This window comes from Mus caroli, chromosome 11 (assembly GCF_900094665.2).
Source record: "Mus caroli chromosome 11, CAROLI_EIJ_v1.1, whole genome shotgun sequence".
NCBI classification, from domain to species: domain Eukaryota; kingdom Metazoa; phylum Chordata; class Mammalia; order Rodentia; family Muridae; genus Mus; species Mus caroli.
Window position 1 is genome coordinate 111,266,339 of NC_034580.1, and position 14,878 is coordinate 111,281,216.

The following is a 14,878-nucleotide window of genomic DNA, read 5'->3' on the forward strand; positions in this document are numbered from 1 at the left end:
CCCCTGCCCCACGCCCGCCGATGGGTCGGCCCGGCTCTCCCCGCCGAGGAGTCGGCCGGCCCGGCGGCGCGCGGGCAGCGGCGGCCCAAGATGGCGGAGCTGCAGCTGGACCCGGCAGTGGCGGGGCTGGGAGGGGGTGGCGGCAGTGCGATGGGCGACGGCGGCGGCTCGGGCCGCGGACCCCCCAGCCCTCGCCCTGCCGGCCCGACACCCCGCGGACACGGCCGCCAGCCCGCCGCCGTCGCGCAGCCGCTGGAGCCCGGGCCCGGACCTCCGGAGCGGACGGGAGGCGGCGGGGCGGCCCGCTGGGTCCGGCTCAACGTGGGCGGTACCTACTTCGTGACCACCAGACAGACCCTAGGCCGGGAGCCCAAGTCCTTCCTCTGCCGCCTGTGCTGCCAGGAGGACCCGGAGCTGGACTCCGACAAGGTGCGCCCCGCCCTCGGGCGCGCCCCCGGGTGTTGGGACCCATTCCAGGCTGGTGCTCCGATCTCTGGGACGCGTTTCCCTCCAGCGAGACCTGCAAACCCGGACTTGAGTCCACTCTCTCTCTCCGAGTTAGCACTGGCCACCTCAGAATGACCTCCCTTCCCAGTTCTGCCCCATCTTCAGGCACACTCCGGCTTCCCTTCGCACCCCGCTCTTTTCTCAGCTGCTCCTGCCTGGAGTTGTCTACCTGCACCCACGGGAGCCCCCTTCGTGCTCCTGTCACATTCCCTGCCCCTCCTGGGGACCACCCCTTCTCAGATCTGCATGAGTTTTTCTTTGGCTCCGGGACGGCCCCCTGCTGCTGGTGCCAGGTGCATTCAGAACTGGGTCAGGGTGAATGACCACATCTTGGTCACTTTCGGAGGACTCAGGTCCTGTTCCATCCCTGTGTAAAGTGGTATTAAACTCGGGGTTTAACGATAGCGTCCACTACTGAAGGCTGCAGGGAGTGCTTGTGGTGATACATCCTGTGGTGGTGATAAAATCCTGGTCCCAGACCTTGTATGCTGTAACAGTCACCGTTTCGGTACATTTTTGGAAGTAAATGCACTCCTTGGAAAGATGGGCTGATCCGTTAGGACCCAGAGAGTGTGTAGCGTCAAACACAGGGTTGAGCAGTGGCAAGACGTCATTCATTTCCAGTTTGAACCGTAACTTTTGCAGGTTCACCTTTGACTCTCAAACGCATCCATACCATAAAGCACTCCAATGGTTAGTAGACTTGCATAAACCCTTAATCAGTTTCATCTGTTCTCTGATACCAAATTGATGGGGACCCTAAGAGATTCCAGAACTCCTGTTTATAGGGAATTATTTTTATATACCCTAAATCTTCCTTATGGCCAACACAAGCCAGTTTCTTGTTTCTTTTACTGTAAAGATGAGTAGGATTAAAGTTGCTCTGAGCCAAGTCCTGGCAGTACCAAGCTTCCTCTGGGCACAGAGCTAGGGTGTGTGAGATTGCAGCTGCCAGTGCGGACTCCCACTGATGTTGGCCTTGGGCTCAGGAGAGCTGCCAATAGAATGGAGGTTTTCTCAGAATTAGGACTGTAGTCCAGGGGCAGTGAAGGAGTCAGAACGCTTAACACAGCTATGAGATCTCCTTCATCCCCTCCCTGTAGCTGGTACCCTACAGAAGAATGTTAACAGACTCTGGGTCTACCCAGTAAATAAAGGCCTGGGCAGTGGGAGTGACTGTGCATCTAAGACATCTGACCTGAAATGATCTTAAAGCCAGCCTCTGGTCAATAGTTTAAAATAAGCAAACTGTAGCAAAACCGGCTCAGTAAATAAATAAATAAATAAATAAATAAATAAATAAATAAATGGTTTTTAGCTGACAGAGTGACTGTTGCCTGAATGCCCCGGCGAATTAGGGAAATGCTATTTAGAAAATGTTGCTGAAGGTTCACAGTGCTTGGCTGTGCTCGGTTGACAGGACGAGACTGGAGCGTATCTGATTGACAGAGACCCTACCTACTTTGGTCCAATCCTAAACTACCTCCGCCATGGGAAACTCATCATTACCAAGGAGTTGGCAGAAGAAGGTAAGGCCACCTGGCTGGTTTCAGACTTGTGGTTGATTAGAGCTGCTTCGAGGACTTCCGGTTTGGTTTGGGATCGCCCCTGAGCTTGCGCAGGTGGGAGGGTTAGTGAAAGTAAGCAGATAGCCTCCAGCTCCCGGGCTTGTGCAAGCGCCTGGAAGGAGGCTGTGCAGAGCTGGGTCAGCTGTACTGCTGAGCCGACTTGCTCCGCTCGCAGAATCTGCTTTAGGCTTGTAAACCTGTGTCCCCATCACATGTGTCGTATTTGCTGGGGGTGAGTGCCTGAAGCGCCACGTCTTCGTCAGCCAGGTGTTTCATTTTTCCATTTTCCTTTGGACTTGTGAAAATAATGTTAATAAATGCCTGACCTCGTTTCCTAAGACTCTGGTCTCATGCTTCTCTGTGAAGTCGTGCAGCTGACCTGATTCACTCTCCAACTCACTCTGAGGCAGGCGTGTCGCAGGCTCCTTGTCATTGCACTTTGTAGGGCATTTGGATCGTAAGTGGGTCTAGGCTTCGATGTAAAAGGACTGCCTGGTCTCTGGAGGCATCCAGTGGAAATTTGGAGTCCTTTCCTAAATCCGGGCCCCTGATCTAGAACCCGTACCTTTGGCTAGCGAAGCTTGTACTGGCAACCCTCATTAGAGACGCGGCTCAGGAGCAGCTCCATTGCGTCGGGAAAGAGGAACTGTTCGTTCTTGCCCAGTCTCTGTCTCACGGTCCCTTCCCTGCTCACTCTTTCTCCCTGAAGGGAGTCTGTCTATAAATGCCCTTTTAAAACAAATCACACAGTGCAGTGGTGGCGCACATCTGTAATCCCAGCACTCAGGAGGCAGAAGCAAGTGGCCAGCCTGGTCTACAGAGAGAGTTCCAGGACAGCCAGGGCTACACAGAGAAACCCTGTGTGGAAAAAAAAATCATTTCAGATGCATACATAAGAAGTAGGAAAAGACGCAATAAATTCCACACACATTGTGTTATCTGGTAGCCTCTTAACAATCTTTTTACGTCTTTAATAAAAAAAAAAAAAAAAAAAACCACCAGTAAACGTTGTTGAGCCAGCGAGGTGACTCGCCAGGTAATAGCTCTTGTTGCTGAGCCTGACAACCCGAGTTCAGTCCCTGTCACACCCATGGTAGGAGGAAAGGATCGATCGCAGCAAATTGTCCTCTGACCTCCTTTTCACCCACACCGCAAATGGATAAACGTGGTTTCCTTTGTTTTTCTGAGACAGAGCCTCAGTCTGTAGTGCTGGCTGACCTTGAACTCACAGAGTCTGCTGCTGCTGAGATTAAAGGCATTAAAGCCACCACACCTGACAAAAATAAATATTTGACAAAAATAATTTTGAAAACAGTTTATTTTGAAATAATTTTGGGCTTAGAAAAAGAAAGCATGACTAATACAAAGTTTCCTTTACCAAGATTAACCAGTTTTGATCATTTATTTGGTTTTGTTTTTTTTTTGTTTTTTTAAATCACTGAACTTTGTCTCCTGGGCACTTCTATCCCCTACCTCTCCTCCCTCATTCTCCTAAGAGGTTTTACTTCTGAGTTGTTTGAGGATAGATTTTGAATTTCGTTCCTTAATAATTCTCAGCCAGGCGTGGTGGTGCATGCTTTTAATCCCAGCACTTGGGAGGCAGAGGCAGGCAGGTTTCTGAGTTCGAGGCCAGCCTGGTCTACAGAGTGAGTTCGAGGACAGCCAGGGCTACACAGAGAAATCCTGTCTCAAAAAATAATAATGATAATAATTCTCTGTGTTACTCTAAAACCAGAACCTTGGCATGATCCTCCTTAATGTTCATTAGAGCATTTTTTTTTCCTAGCGCGGGGGCAGACATCCGATAATTACTCTATCTAAAAATCTTTGATTTTGTTTACCATGAGAGGAGTCACTGATTGCCCCCCCCCCCACACACACACACACATACACGTTTGTTATTAGTTAAGGATCAAACCTTGCTAGGCAAGATTTCTGCCACTGCCCAGCCTGACTGAAATAATTATCCTATTAAACGTGTAAGTTAATATACATGTCCCTATCAATTTGCCCGTTTTAGAGAAAACAAGAAAAGGCTGCAGGGTTGGGAACAGTCCCGTGTGGCAGGTTCCAGGAACAGGTGACAGGGACATAGTGAGCAGGATGGGTGAGACAGGAGGGTGCACCCTGTGTTTGATTCCCCTCAGTGTGAACTCTTGGGCAAGCCCTGGAGAGCAGAGTCAGATTTCTTACGTTTCCTAGGCTGAAGGGGAGATGAGATTTGTGTTGGAAAATGCAGTACTTGGAAGGCAAGCCTTGCCTTGCTGTTCCCCCTGGGCTCACACCTCTCTGACCACAGCCTGGTCCTTCTTCTAGGTGTGCTGGAGGAAGCAGAGTTTTACAATATCGCATCTCTCGTGCGGCTGGTTAAGGAAAGGATACGAGACAATGAGAACAGAACTTCACAAGTAAGATGTGTGGAACTGCTAAGGACAAAACCTGTCCAGGCAGCTGTCTGTCTGTGATGTGAAAAGGATGCCCTGCCCTCCGGGCTGGAGGGCCAGGCTGGTTCAGAATGGGAACTGAGTAGCAGAGCAGACAGAGCAGCCCCAGCCCTTCAGGATAGTGGTAGTGTTCAACAATGGCTGTGGGAAAGGCCCAGCCAGGTCTTGCACTCCCCTGCCTCAGCTTCCCTAGTGCTGGGTTGCAGCCCAGAGAGCTCGTTCTTACTGGGGGAGCCTCTGAGTCCCTCAGAGGAAGCCCACAGTCTCACCTGCACCCGCCCTCCAGCTGCTACAAGCCACTCAGAAGCGTCTGAGCCGTGCTGTGGAGAACGCCATGTTCAGCCTCATTCTCTCACAGCTTTGGGTTTTTATACCGACTTAGATGTGATAATGAAAGTGCCTCCTGTAAGGCGGGCAGACAGTGGGGCAAACTCCAGCTTCTCCCAGCCCTTCATCAGTGCTGAGCCCTTCCTTCTGTGGGGTGGGAGCCCTTGGGATTTTGTAACAGGAGAGGATCTTTGCTCCCAAGAACTTGGGAGTCTAGCAAGAGAGAAAAGACTGTCTCTTCTTTGTGTAAGAACAGCCATAGCTGTCCGTCTGTCTGTCTGATGACACTGTGCTGACTTCCCATTAAAGAAAGGGCAATCAGAGCTGCTCAGCCACTCCTCTGAGGCGTTTGCAAAGACGGAGGCTTACTCTGTCTGCTAGAAGGCTTCTTGTTGATGTCCACAGTAGACTTCTACTTGGTAGATGGGAAGCAGGACCCTGTGCTCTACTCCTGGCCATCTTACATCCCCAGGGCATCTTGCCTTGTAGATATTTAGTAATAGAGGTCTTGGAAGTCTAGCTTTATCCCCAGTTTCCCACAATCTAAAATAAAAGAGTGCTTAGTAGAAGTTTTATGGTACCCTCAATTGTGTAATCTGAAGCCACCCGAATCCTGGAGCCTGAGTGCTCTGCATTCCTGGCCATTAGTTGATCCCTTGAGAGCATCCTAGGGTTTCTATTTGATGGCAGCAGTTAACTGAATTAGCCCTCCAGGCTCGGAGGCTTCAGCACCGATACCCAGTTGGAAGCGTTCTTGTTCTAGGAATGTCAGGACCTTTTATGTTGATCTTCCATCTGTCCTTTTCATGAAGAGAACTCTGAGAAATGGGATGATATTAATATTGAAAGGTGCCCTCTTTCCTGTCTATGTGCTTCTCAGATTCAGTTGGTTGGCTGTGTAGATTTCTAGATCTTACCTCTTTGAACTTGTGCACTGCCAGATGTACATGGCAGGTGTTCGAGCAGAGCCCAAGGTGTGGGGTCTCTAAGACCGTGTTTGCCGTGGTCTCTTCTCTCTCTCTCGGTGTCTGACAGGTTTCTAAGTACTTTTCTGTTCATGTATGTTTGTTTATTTATTTGGTAGTTAGTCTTGATTCTTTTTGGAGCACAGGAGGATTGACTCTGGAAGAGGAAAAAGAGAGCCAACGGCAGCTTAGATCCTAGGGACTTTGCCCACTCTGGCCAATATCACAGATTTTGGGATGCCCTGATTGCTTCCAAAATGTATAGGCAAATAAATGGCTAGAACCAAAGGGGTTGTCAGTGGATTGTCTGTATTTACAAAGAAGGGCGCTCCTGTCTTAGAGCTGTGTTGTAGTCATTGTCCTCTGGTTTATGGTTGTGCCTCTCAGTGTGTCTAGGGTGGAAGCCAGGGTCACACAGTACTAGACAGTGACTCCACTGCTGAGCCACATCCCCAGCCCCAAAAGACACTTTTTATGTTTCTTAGTGTTTTGACATGTAGCCTCTTTGTACAGCCCCAGCTCTCCTGGACTCTCCACTCTCCTGTTTTAGCTTTCTGAGTGTTCCACACCCGCCACAGTTACTCAGGAAATCCTAGGCCGTAGAGAAGCTAGGCAGGAATGCAGACAGAAAATAAATGTTTCTTTCTTGTTGTCTCACACCTCTGTAACAGGAATACACTGTTAGACCCTGGCAGCTTCCTGGCAGCCTCAGCAAAGGGGAACTAATGAGTATCTGTAGAATGTGCTTTCTTCTTGATATGAAAATGGATTAATACGGAGTTGCCATTGGCAGGCAGCAGGCTGTAGTCCCAACACATGGGAAATGAAAGCAGGGTAGAATCAGGAGTTTGAGCCCAGGTTGGGATATAGAGTGAATTCCAGGACATTTTCGACAGATGTGCCAGGTGTGATAGTGCATGCTGTTAGCCCAGTGCTTGGGAGGCAGAGGAAGATGAATCTTGAGTTCAAGGCCAATGTGTTCTACATAATGAGTTCCAGGACAGCTACGACTACATAGTGAGACCCTGTCTCAAAAAGAAAACAGTATGAGGCTGAACAGCTGGCTCAGTGGGTAAGAGTCCCTGCTGGACTGGCTAAGGACCTGTGTTGAATGTCTTACAGCCACCTGTAACTTCAGCTCCAGGGAGTCCTACATCTTCATAGGTCTTCTACGGACACCCACAAACACATGCCATACACATACATACACATAAATAAAAATAGCTTTTCCAAAAGGTAATTGCCATAACCATTTACATTCAGTCTGGAGCACCAAAATTACATTGTGTATTTTAGCCTCTAAGTAACATATAAAAAGTGACTCTCCTATTGTCACACGAGCTGTCCGTCTGGAGCCCAGGCTTATGGCATGCTTTGGTTCGTGTCTGTTGCCTTGCTTTCTGTTCTTGTAGCTGGTGAGCTTTCCTGCACCCCATCGTGCTGTTTGGAGAGTGAGGTAGTGGGTGGTCTGAGAACCCACCCCCAGGCAACTGTGGGCGGTGGGTCCTGCAGGGGCCCCCACGATGCTGACCTAGTCGGCCTGTTGTTGCAGGGCCCCGTGAAGCACGTGTACAGGGTCCTGCAGTGTCAAGAGGAAGAGCTCACGCAGATGGTCTCCACTATGTCTGACGGCTGGAAATTTGAACAGGTATGTTGCTCAAAGAGAAACAACCCCAGCACCTCATCTCAGGGAGTCACAGCCAGCCAGGCAGTAGCCCCAGGGTGGAGGTGGGTGAGCTGTGTGATCCCATTTTCATTTCAAAGTTAGGAAAAGAGCTCCTTGGTGTGCATTGCTCGCTCAGTGCTGTGACGGGCAGGCGGCTGGGGAGGGCTGGGAAGAGGACTGTGGCTTTTCTGGCTTCACATCCGGAATCGGAACTTGGCAGTGCCGGTGTGTCATGAAAGACTGAGAAGTGCCTCCTTTTGCTTGTCTTTGCCTCAGAGATTTCCTGTCAGAAGTGCTCTGCTGACTCCATTCTGTTAGTCCTAAAGAAGGCTGGCTTCAACGGGAGCCGTATAATTCTGGGTGTGTGCACCGCAGTGTGCTGGGGGGGATCAGACACATGAGTGTGCACGTGTGCATCGTAGTGTGCTGGGGATCAGACCCACGAGTGTGCAGGGTCATTTCCCAGCATTCTCTTTCCCTTCCTGTGCCTTGTGCTTAGAATGGGGGTTATTTGAACAGAAAGCCCCTGAGAATCTGGATTTACCACTTTCTTCCATTAGGTGGCAGCCTAGTGCATCTCCTGTTGCCTCAGCCCTGGGTCCAGAGCGTGCGTGCGAGAAGGGAGTGAGCTTTTGTCTGGAGGTGACTGCGTTTATGTGGCGCTGCAGAGCCAGCTGGCCTGGCACCAGAAGGTCACTGAAGGAACAAAAGCCACAGCTTGTCTCAAGGCTGTCACTTTATAGCTAGAGGGAGAGGTCCCTCTCTCCCTTCAGGATCAGTCCCACTGTCACATGGGTCCCTCTTCCCAGTCAGCTGTGGGTGGCCAAATGCTGCACAACGTTTATAGTCACGGCCGTTTTTCCTGGAGCATAATCTGAAGCAGAAGTTATTTTTATAAATTATATGTAAAAAATTAAAGTAAAAATAGATGCGTGACTTTTCTTTGTGAAGGTGATAGATGGTTTTTAATGTGACTTTTATGTTATCACAGTCCTGGGGTTCGAACCTGTGGCCTCATGCAGTGCAGGCACGTGCCCTGCTAATGAGCTGTGCTTCTAGTCCTGAAGTGGCGATGTCCTAAGGGAGAGTGAAGTCTATTCTTATTGTCTCCAAGGTGTAGATGATGAAGGGGAGTGTGGGGCACCCCAGTCTTGCGACAGGAGTACCCCGGCTTGAGGCTGTGAGTGCTTACGAGGCTGCATTCGCTCTCTGCCGGGCTCCTCTGTGTGCACTTCAACTTTAGAGTTAAGTGCTGGATTGTGTCTCCAAGAAGGTTAAGAATACCATGGCTTGCCGGGCGTGGTGGCGCATGCCTTTAATCCCAGCATTCGGGAGGCAGAGGCAGGTGGATTTCTGAGTTCGAGGCCAGCCTGGTTTACAGAGTGAGTTCCAGGACAGCCAGGGCTACACAGAGAAACCCTGTCTCGAAAAACCANAAAAAAAAAAAAAAGAATACCATGGCTTGTGTCTTTTGGTGGCCACAGACAGAGTGGTTCTCTTGGTACTGCCATGTCTCTGTGTTCAGTTCTCTTGTCTAGAGCAAGTACGAGTGGGAGCAGGTGGGGCTGAGGAGGGCTCATTTGCTTGGTGGTGTACCTCAGAGGACACAGGCAGTGACTACATTAATGACGCTCCTGATGCCTTTGGGATGGTGTCGGGTGCTTGGTTGAGGGGAAGAGGATAGAACTCAGACCCATCTTCTTCATGATTGGATTCTCCTCCCTAGATTGGGATCCGTTTAATCCCCTGGGCCTTGGTTACCTCAGAGAATGTTTATCCTCTGAAGGATAAAGCTACAAAGCCCAGTTGAGGGAGGGGAGGGTCCTGTGGCAAGGAAGTTGGTTTGGTTTGGTTTGGTTTTGTGGGGGTGTTTGTTTGTTTGTTTGTTTGTTTGTTTTGCCCTTGAGTGTTCTTAGGTCCTGGCTGTATGGTTGCAGAGTCATCCACTATCTTTGTGTTTTGTCAGTTAATCAGCATCGGCTCCTCCTATAACTATGGAAATGAAGACCAGGCAGAGTTCCTCTGTGTTGTCTCCAGAGAACTAAATAACTCTACCAATGGCATCGTCATCGAGCCGAGCGAAAAGGCCAAGGTAGGACACTGCCTCCTCCTCCTCCCCCAGCTCCCTCCAGCTTTGCCAGGCTGCTGCTGGCTTTCTTCCACTCCTTCTGCAGCTACGAGCTTCCTCTCAGCACACTCTGTTAGAGGCTGGATTTAAATCAGGATTTGTTGGGTCTGGGGAGGTGGCAGGCATAGCCAGACTGGTGAGCTCCAGCTTCAGTGAGAGCCCTCGTCCCCAAGGGAAAACAAAAGGAGGTGGAGAGTGACAGAGTGACAGAGCAGAGGCGCCGTTTCCACTCTGGCCACCACCCTGCATGCACACCCACACACGTGCACACTTATGCCACACTCGTAAAACTGATGGGGGCTGAGCCTGGACCAGGGCAGGTTTGTATCCTGTCAGGATGCTGAAGGCTCTTGTTTGTGTCTAGACTCAAGTAGTGTTTGCCTTGCTCCTTGACAATCCATTCCTCCCTTCTCTTCCCACACAGTGCCCTGCAGACACACACTACACACTTGTGAAGAACCTGTGTGCTGACTGTGAACCGCTTTCTCTAACTTGGAAAACTTTGCTCTAACAGCACAGATCCTCCCGGTCATCTGTACCTGGCAAGAGAACCATTGCACTCAGGTACCCATTGAGCAGAGGCTCCGAGCCTGCCTCGCTAGATGGGCTGACGACAGACTGTATGCTGTCCACAGGGCCCAGAGGAAGCAACTACAGGAGGTTTTAAATCATTTGTAAATTGTTCACTGTCATCAGCTTTCCTGTGACTTAACTCCCTGCAGCCATCTGGTGCTGGAGACCCAGCCTTGCCCAGGTTGTGTACAGCTCCACCCCTGAGCTGCACCCCGACCCCAGGGGCCTTGGCTCCCAACAGTTACTCAGGTGACTCTGTCTTCCCCCATCCACTTAGATTCTTCAGGAGAGAGGCTCTCGAATGTAAGCGGACAATCTGAAGTTTCAGAACCCTGAAGGCAAGAGAGCAATCGGCCCAGCAGCTGCGACGGGAGATCCTGCACCTGTACAGTAACCGAGCTACTGCAAAGCAAAGCTGCGCCTGGTCCCGAGAAGTGGTGTCCGGCCGGCCAAGCCAGAGGAGCCCCACCGCCTGGATGAAGACAGTGCGCCTCTGGCTGCACGGTCCCTTTTCAGAAACCTGCTTTTGTTTTCTAGCCAGTGTTAGAACAGACCTTCACAACAGCATCTGGGATGGGTCCCTGGCTGGAGCTTGTGGGGAATTGGGGGGAAAGGAGTAAGGTCTAGCTCCCTGGAACAGTCTAAATGCTTTTCTAAAAGCCGGAGCTGAGGAAGAAGGCTTGTCCTGAGCTGTGCCTGGTCTCAGCCTGCGTGCGCCATGATGGACATGAGCAGCTGCTTGGACCATTCTTCCCTGACCTAGGCATTCTGAGGTTGGCAGGGGATTCCGTGTTAGTGTGGTGGACCGAAGTTCTGGGTACAGAATAAAGTTGCCAAAGGACCCACAATCCTATGAACAGAGCCTCAGGGGCAGGAGGATAAGGTGTCCTGTAGTGTGGTTGGAGCGTGGAAGTTGCTGTTCCTGGTCCCACAAGTGGATCACCTGGTGTCTCTCTCAGCCGGGTCCCTCGTAGCCCATCCTCACCCAGAGGTTTGAGGCTGCGGCATCCTAAGCCGTGCTGGATGACCCTCGAAACTGAGCAGTCAGTGTAGCTGCTTCTGCAGCCTTTTCTTACCTGGCTGACCCCGTCTTCCTCCCCCAGCTTCGTGAACTGGACCAAAGAGGAAGGACTTTGTGGGCCTCTGTAACGGCTTGGGGTGAGGAAGGCTGTTCTGTGGACGCTGCCAAATGTGTCATATTGTCATAGCTAAAAGTGGTGGTGTGTTTGTGATTGTCTCTTGAACATGCGCTGACTGATAGGTGATACTTGTGTCTCTCCATTTTTTCGACAATCTAGCTCTTCAGCATCATCGTCCCTCGCTCTGTGTGTGTGTGTGTGTGTGTGTGTGTGTGTGTGTGTGTGTGTGTGTGTGTTCACTCACGTGGTGGCAGTCTGTGCACTTCCTCCATCTCCTGGGCAGGAGATGCTGCTGGCAGGCAGGGATCTATGCCTCTATGAAGGGTACTGCAAAGCCTCTTGAGGCCGTCAGTCTGGAACTCACTACATTCTCCTCTCCTATGGAAGACAGAGGGGCCAGGGTCTCGTCTGTTTATCCTAGACAACTTTAAACTGACACGTGACACAAGACAGGTAAGGCTGTCTCTGGATTGACCCAGGCCAAGCATTCATGGCACCTTCAACACCAGAGAGTTTTCTGCATTTGATGGGTGCGGTGGCTATTGCCTTTCATCCGAGTACCTGCGAAGCAGAGGTAGGCAGATCTCTGCAAGTTCAAGGACAGCCTGGTCTACATAGAGACCCTGTCTCAAAAGGGGGAGATATGAAATCTATGCATCCGCCGGGCGTGGTGGCGCACACCTTTAATCCCAGCACTCGGGAGGCAGAGGCAGGCGGATTTCTGAGTTCAAGGCCAGCCTGGTCTACAAAGTGAGTGCCAGGACAGCCAGGGCTACACAGAGAAACCCTGTCTCGAAAAAAAAAAAAAAAAAGAAATCTATGCATCCATTCTGTAGCACAGCGGCTACCCACGGGCTCCACCACGGCGACTTCTGGAAAGGCAGCATTGCATGTCAGCTGTCTCCTCACGTGGCTGACCGTGCCCAGCTGGCTCCCTGTTCTCCAAGAGTCATCACTTCTCTATAGAAGTGCACCCGTTCAGGCCCCCTGTTGTCACCTCGGGAGTCCAGTGGCTGTAACATTTTATCAGCCACACCGTATTAGATGGTCTGCCTTCAGAAGTGGCTCCCCCCTTCCAAAGGAGGTGTCGATTCTATCGACTTTCAGAAAAACAGAAAAGGTGGGTGGGTATATTCAAGGAAACTGAAGGGATGGGGGCAAGCTGCTCTGTCCAAATAGCTAGAGCTTAGAAAAGGGAGCTTTGACCCCACCTACAAGTGATGTCAAGTTGGGGGACGAAGCAGTGGATTCATTTGGAGCCGCTTGTTCCCTCACCTTGGGGGAGCCCCCTTATCCCTCTGCTTTTCTGGGACCACACCAAGTGGTCTGGACCGACACACTGCTTCCATGTTCAGCAAGGGGTGCGGAGGGTTAGGGGGCAGGCAGTACAGGCATGGGACAGACATGGGGCAGACATGGGGCATCAGTCTTGCACCTGTTAAGTGTTCTCATCACTGAACATTCCAGAAAGCTCCAGCTAGTTCTGTACAAAGGACACTGCTGAGCCTCAAGCCTAGACGCAGAGCCAGGCATTCACGGCCCTCTTGTCCTGGACGGTGGGTCGTCGCTTCCCGAGCTTTGCCTAGTGTGGTTTTAATAGTCCTGTGCTCCAGGCAACAGGGGGCTCACAGCTTTCCTTGAACCGCTCCGCTTCCGTGCTAGAGTCTGGCTGATCACTGCAGATGGAGGTCTCTGTCTCATGGTGATGTCCGGAGACCTACATGCCCCCCTGTTCTTAGAACTGTCAAATGGGAGTGTCTTTCTGCATTTTTCTTTGTCCCACCCAGGTCTTTTTCCTCTGGTGTCCTTGGTGGTGATGGGCCCAGCTACCTCTCAAGTGACTCCATTTCTCAGTTACTTCTTGGCTGTCAGCAAGGTGTAGGAAGGGAGTGATAAGAGATGCTAAGGAAGTAGGCCAAAGGGACACCCACACCTTCCAGTAAGGCCTTCGTTCCATGTCTCTGGGACCATGCCAGTCACTCTCCCATGCCCTTCGTAACTGGCTGCTCATGTGTCTGAACAAAGTCTGAAGTGTTGTGAGTTTTTGTCAATAAAGATAAGCAACAGCACTGGGCCTTGGACCGTGTGTGCTTTTGCTAGCTCCTGGCTCCAGTGGTCATCTTGTGATGACCTGGCTGCTTTCAGCAAACAAGTCTCCTGTACCTGCTCTGGAGTACATCTTAGAGCACTGTTAGAACTGCCAGAGGCTTGCAGGGCCCTCTCCCTCCTCCCTTTCATCTCACTGGAGCTGAAAAGCCCCCAGGAGTGCTGAGGACAGAGCTGGACGAATAAGGGAGGGGCTCCTGAAGAGAAATGACCAGGTGCCCATTTTGTACCCGGCAGAGGCAGGTTGAGGAGCAGGTGGGGAGGCTCAAGGAACCAGGCGACAGATGTTGATCACAGGCTGGCATTAAGGGAAGCCTTTAAAGGCCTTGTGGGGGCTGCAGCAGGGAAGAGGGGGAAATCTACGCAAATAAGTGGACAGGCTGGCCAGTCCCAGAGTCACTCCAGTGGCAACCTGTTAGTGCAGTTTCCTGGGGCTGAGCACCACAGCCACAGAGCTGGGTTCAGTGGCCCTTCCCTGGGTGGGAAGAGGTTGAACATGCAACCCGCATGCAGTGTCGGGGGGTACTGTGAAGGGGCACTCAGCACTGTTGTCCCCAGGCTTGGTGAGGCCGGAAATACCACAGTGAACCAGCGCTACCTCAGAGCCAGCTGTTGGCACCAGGGAATGAGGCTGTCACTGGCGGGAAGCAAACAGGATCTCTTAAGCAGCTTGGTCTTCATGTGGATCTCCCAACAACCGAGGCAGGGGGCTTACCCTAACTCTGGTCTGCCTCTGGATCCTCCGTGGGAGAGAATGGACCTAGTTCTGCAGTGACTTGGGGTGCCAGGGTGGGTTGTTTCCCTGGGTGGGACCTCTCCCTTCTCAGAAATGAAGGGGATCAGGAAGGGGACAGGTGAGGAGAGGCTACAGGGGCTGCGATTGGGATGTAGGCTGAAAAAAAAAATGAAAAAAAGAAAAAACCCTCACTATTCCCAGCATGCTGGTCAGGAGGCTCCCAACTCCCAGACCTCTTCTGACCAAACCCACACTATCCCCTAAATAGGTAGTTCTTGTTCAGATTTCCCCCATTGTCTAAACACTTGGGGGCTTTTTAAAGTATTTTGTTTTTATGTGTGTGAGTGCTCTGGCCGCTTGTATGTCTGCCCAGCACGTGTCTGGCTTTCAGACAGGAGCAGCCGACTCCCTGGAGATGGAGTTACAGGCAGTTGTGAGCTACCACAAAGGAGCTGGAAATTGAACCTGGGTCCTCTGGAAAAGCAGCCAGTGCTCTAACCACTGAGCGAGCATTCTCTCCAGCTCTACTTTAAGCCAAAAATCTGATGTTCTCACACCAAATTCCAGTTTTAACTTTTTTTTCTTTGACATTTTGTTTTTTTGTTTGTTTGTTTGGTTGGTTGGTTTTTTTTTTTGGTTTTTTGAGACAGGGTTTCTCTGTGTAGCCCTGGCTGTCCTGGCACTCACTTTGTAGACCAGGCTGGCCTCGAACTCAGAAA

At 51.2% G+C, this 14,878-nt stretch overlaps 1 protein-coding gene across 3 annotated transcripts; it reads left to right on the forward strand.

The window, feature by feature from the left end:
• Kctd2 (potassium channel tetramerization domain containing 2) lies at positions 1-11,445 on the forward strand. 3 transcript variants are annotated; one of them, XR_003838041.1, is made up of 7 exons: positions 1-429; positions 1,928-2,036; positions 4,392-4,483; positions 7,364-7,459; positions 9,444-9,569; positions 10,030-10,169; positions 10,456-10,496. XR_003838041.1 is itself a non-coding variant. In XM_029483842.1 (7 exons), the coding sequence occupies exons 1-7, from the start codon at positions 91-93 to the stop codon at positions 10,496-10,498; spliced, it is 855 nt and encodes a 284-aa protein (XP_029339702.1). In that variant the 5' UTR covers positions 1-90; the 3' UTR covers positions 10,499-10,592. The 3 variants fall into 3 exon arrangements, 2 of the variants coding, with proteins under 2 accessions (XP_029339702.1, XP_021032385.1); XM_029483842.1 differs by having other exon boundaries at positions 10,120-10,169; positions 10,456-10,592; XM_021176726.2 differs by lacking the exon at positions 10,030-10,169 and having other exon boundaries at positions 10,456-11,445.
• Positions 11,446-14,878: the final 3,433 nt, after the last annotated feature.

Coding starts and splice junctions, on each gene's coding strand:
- Kctd2 (XM_029483842.1), top strand. CDS start 91: ATGGCGGAGCTGCAGCTGGACCCGGCAGTGGCGGGGCTGGGAGGGGGT. Junction 7,460..9,443: donor ACGGCTGGAAATTTGAACAG/GTATGTTGCTCA, acceptor GTGTTTTGTCAG/TTAATCAGCATCGGCTCCTC. Junction 10,170..10,455: donor AAGAGAACCATTGCACTCAG/GTACCCATTGAG, acceptor CCATCCACTTAG/ATTCTTCAGGAGAGAGGCTC.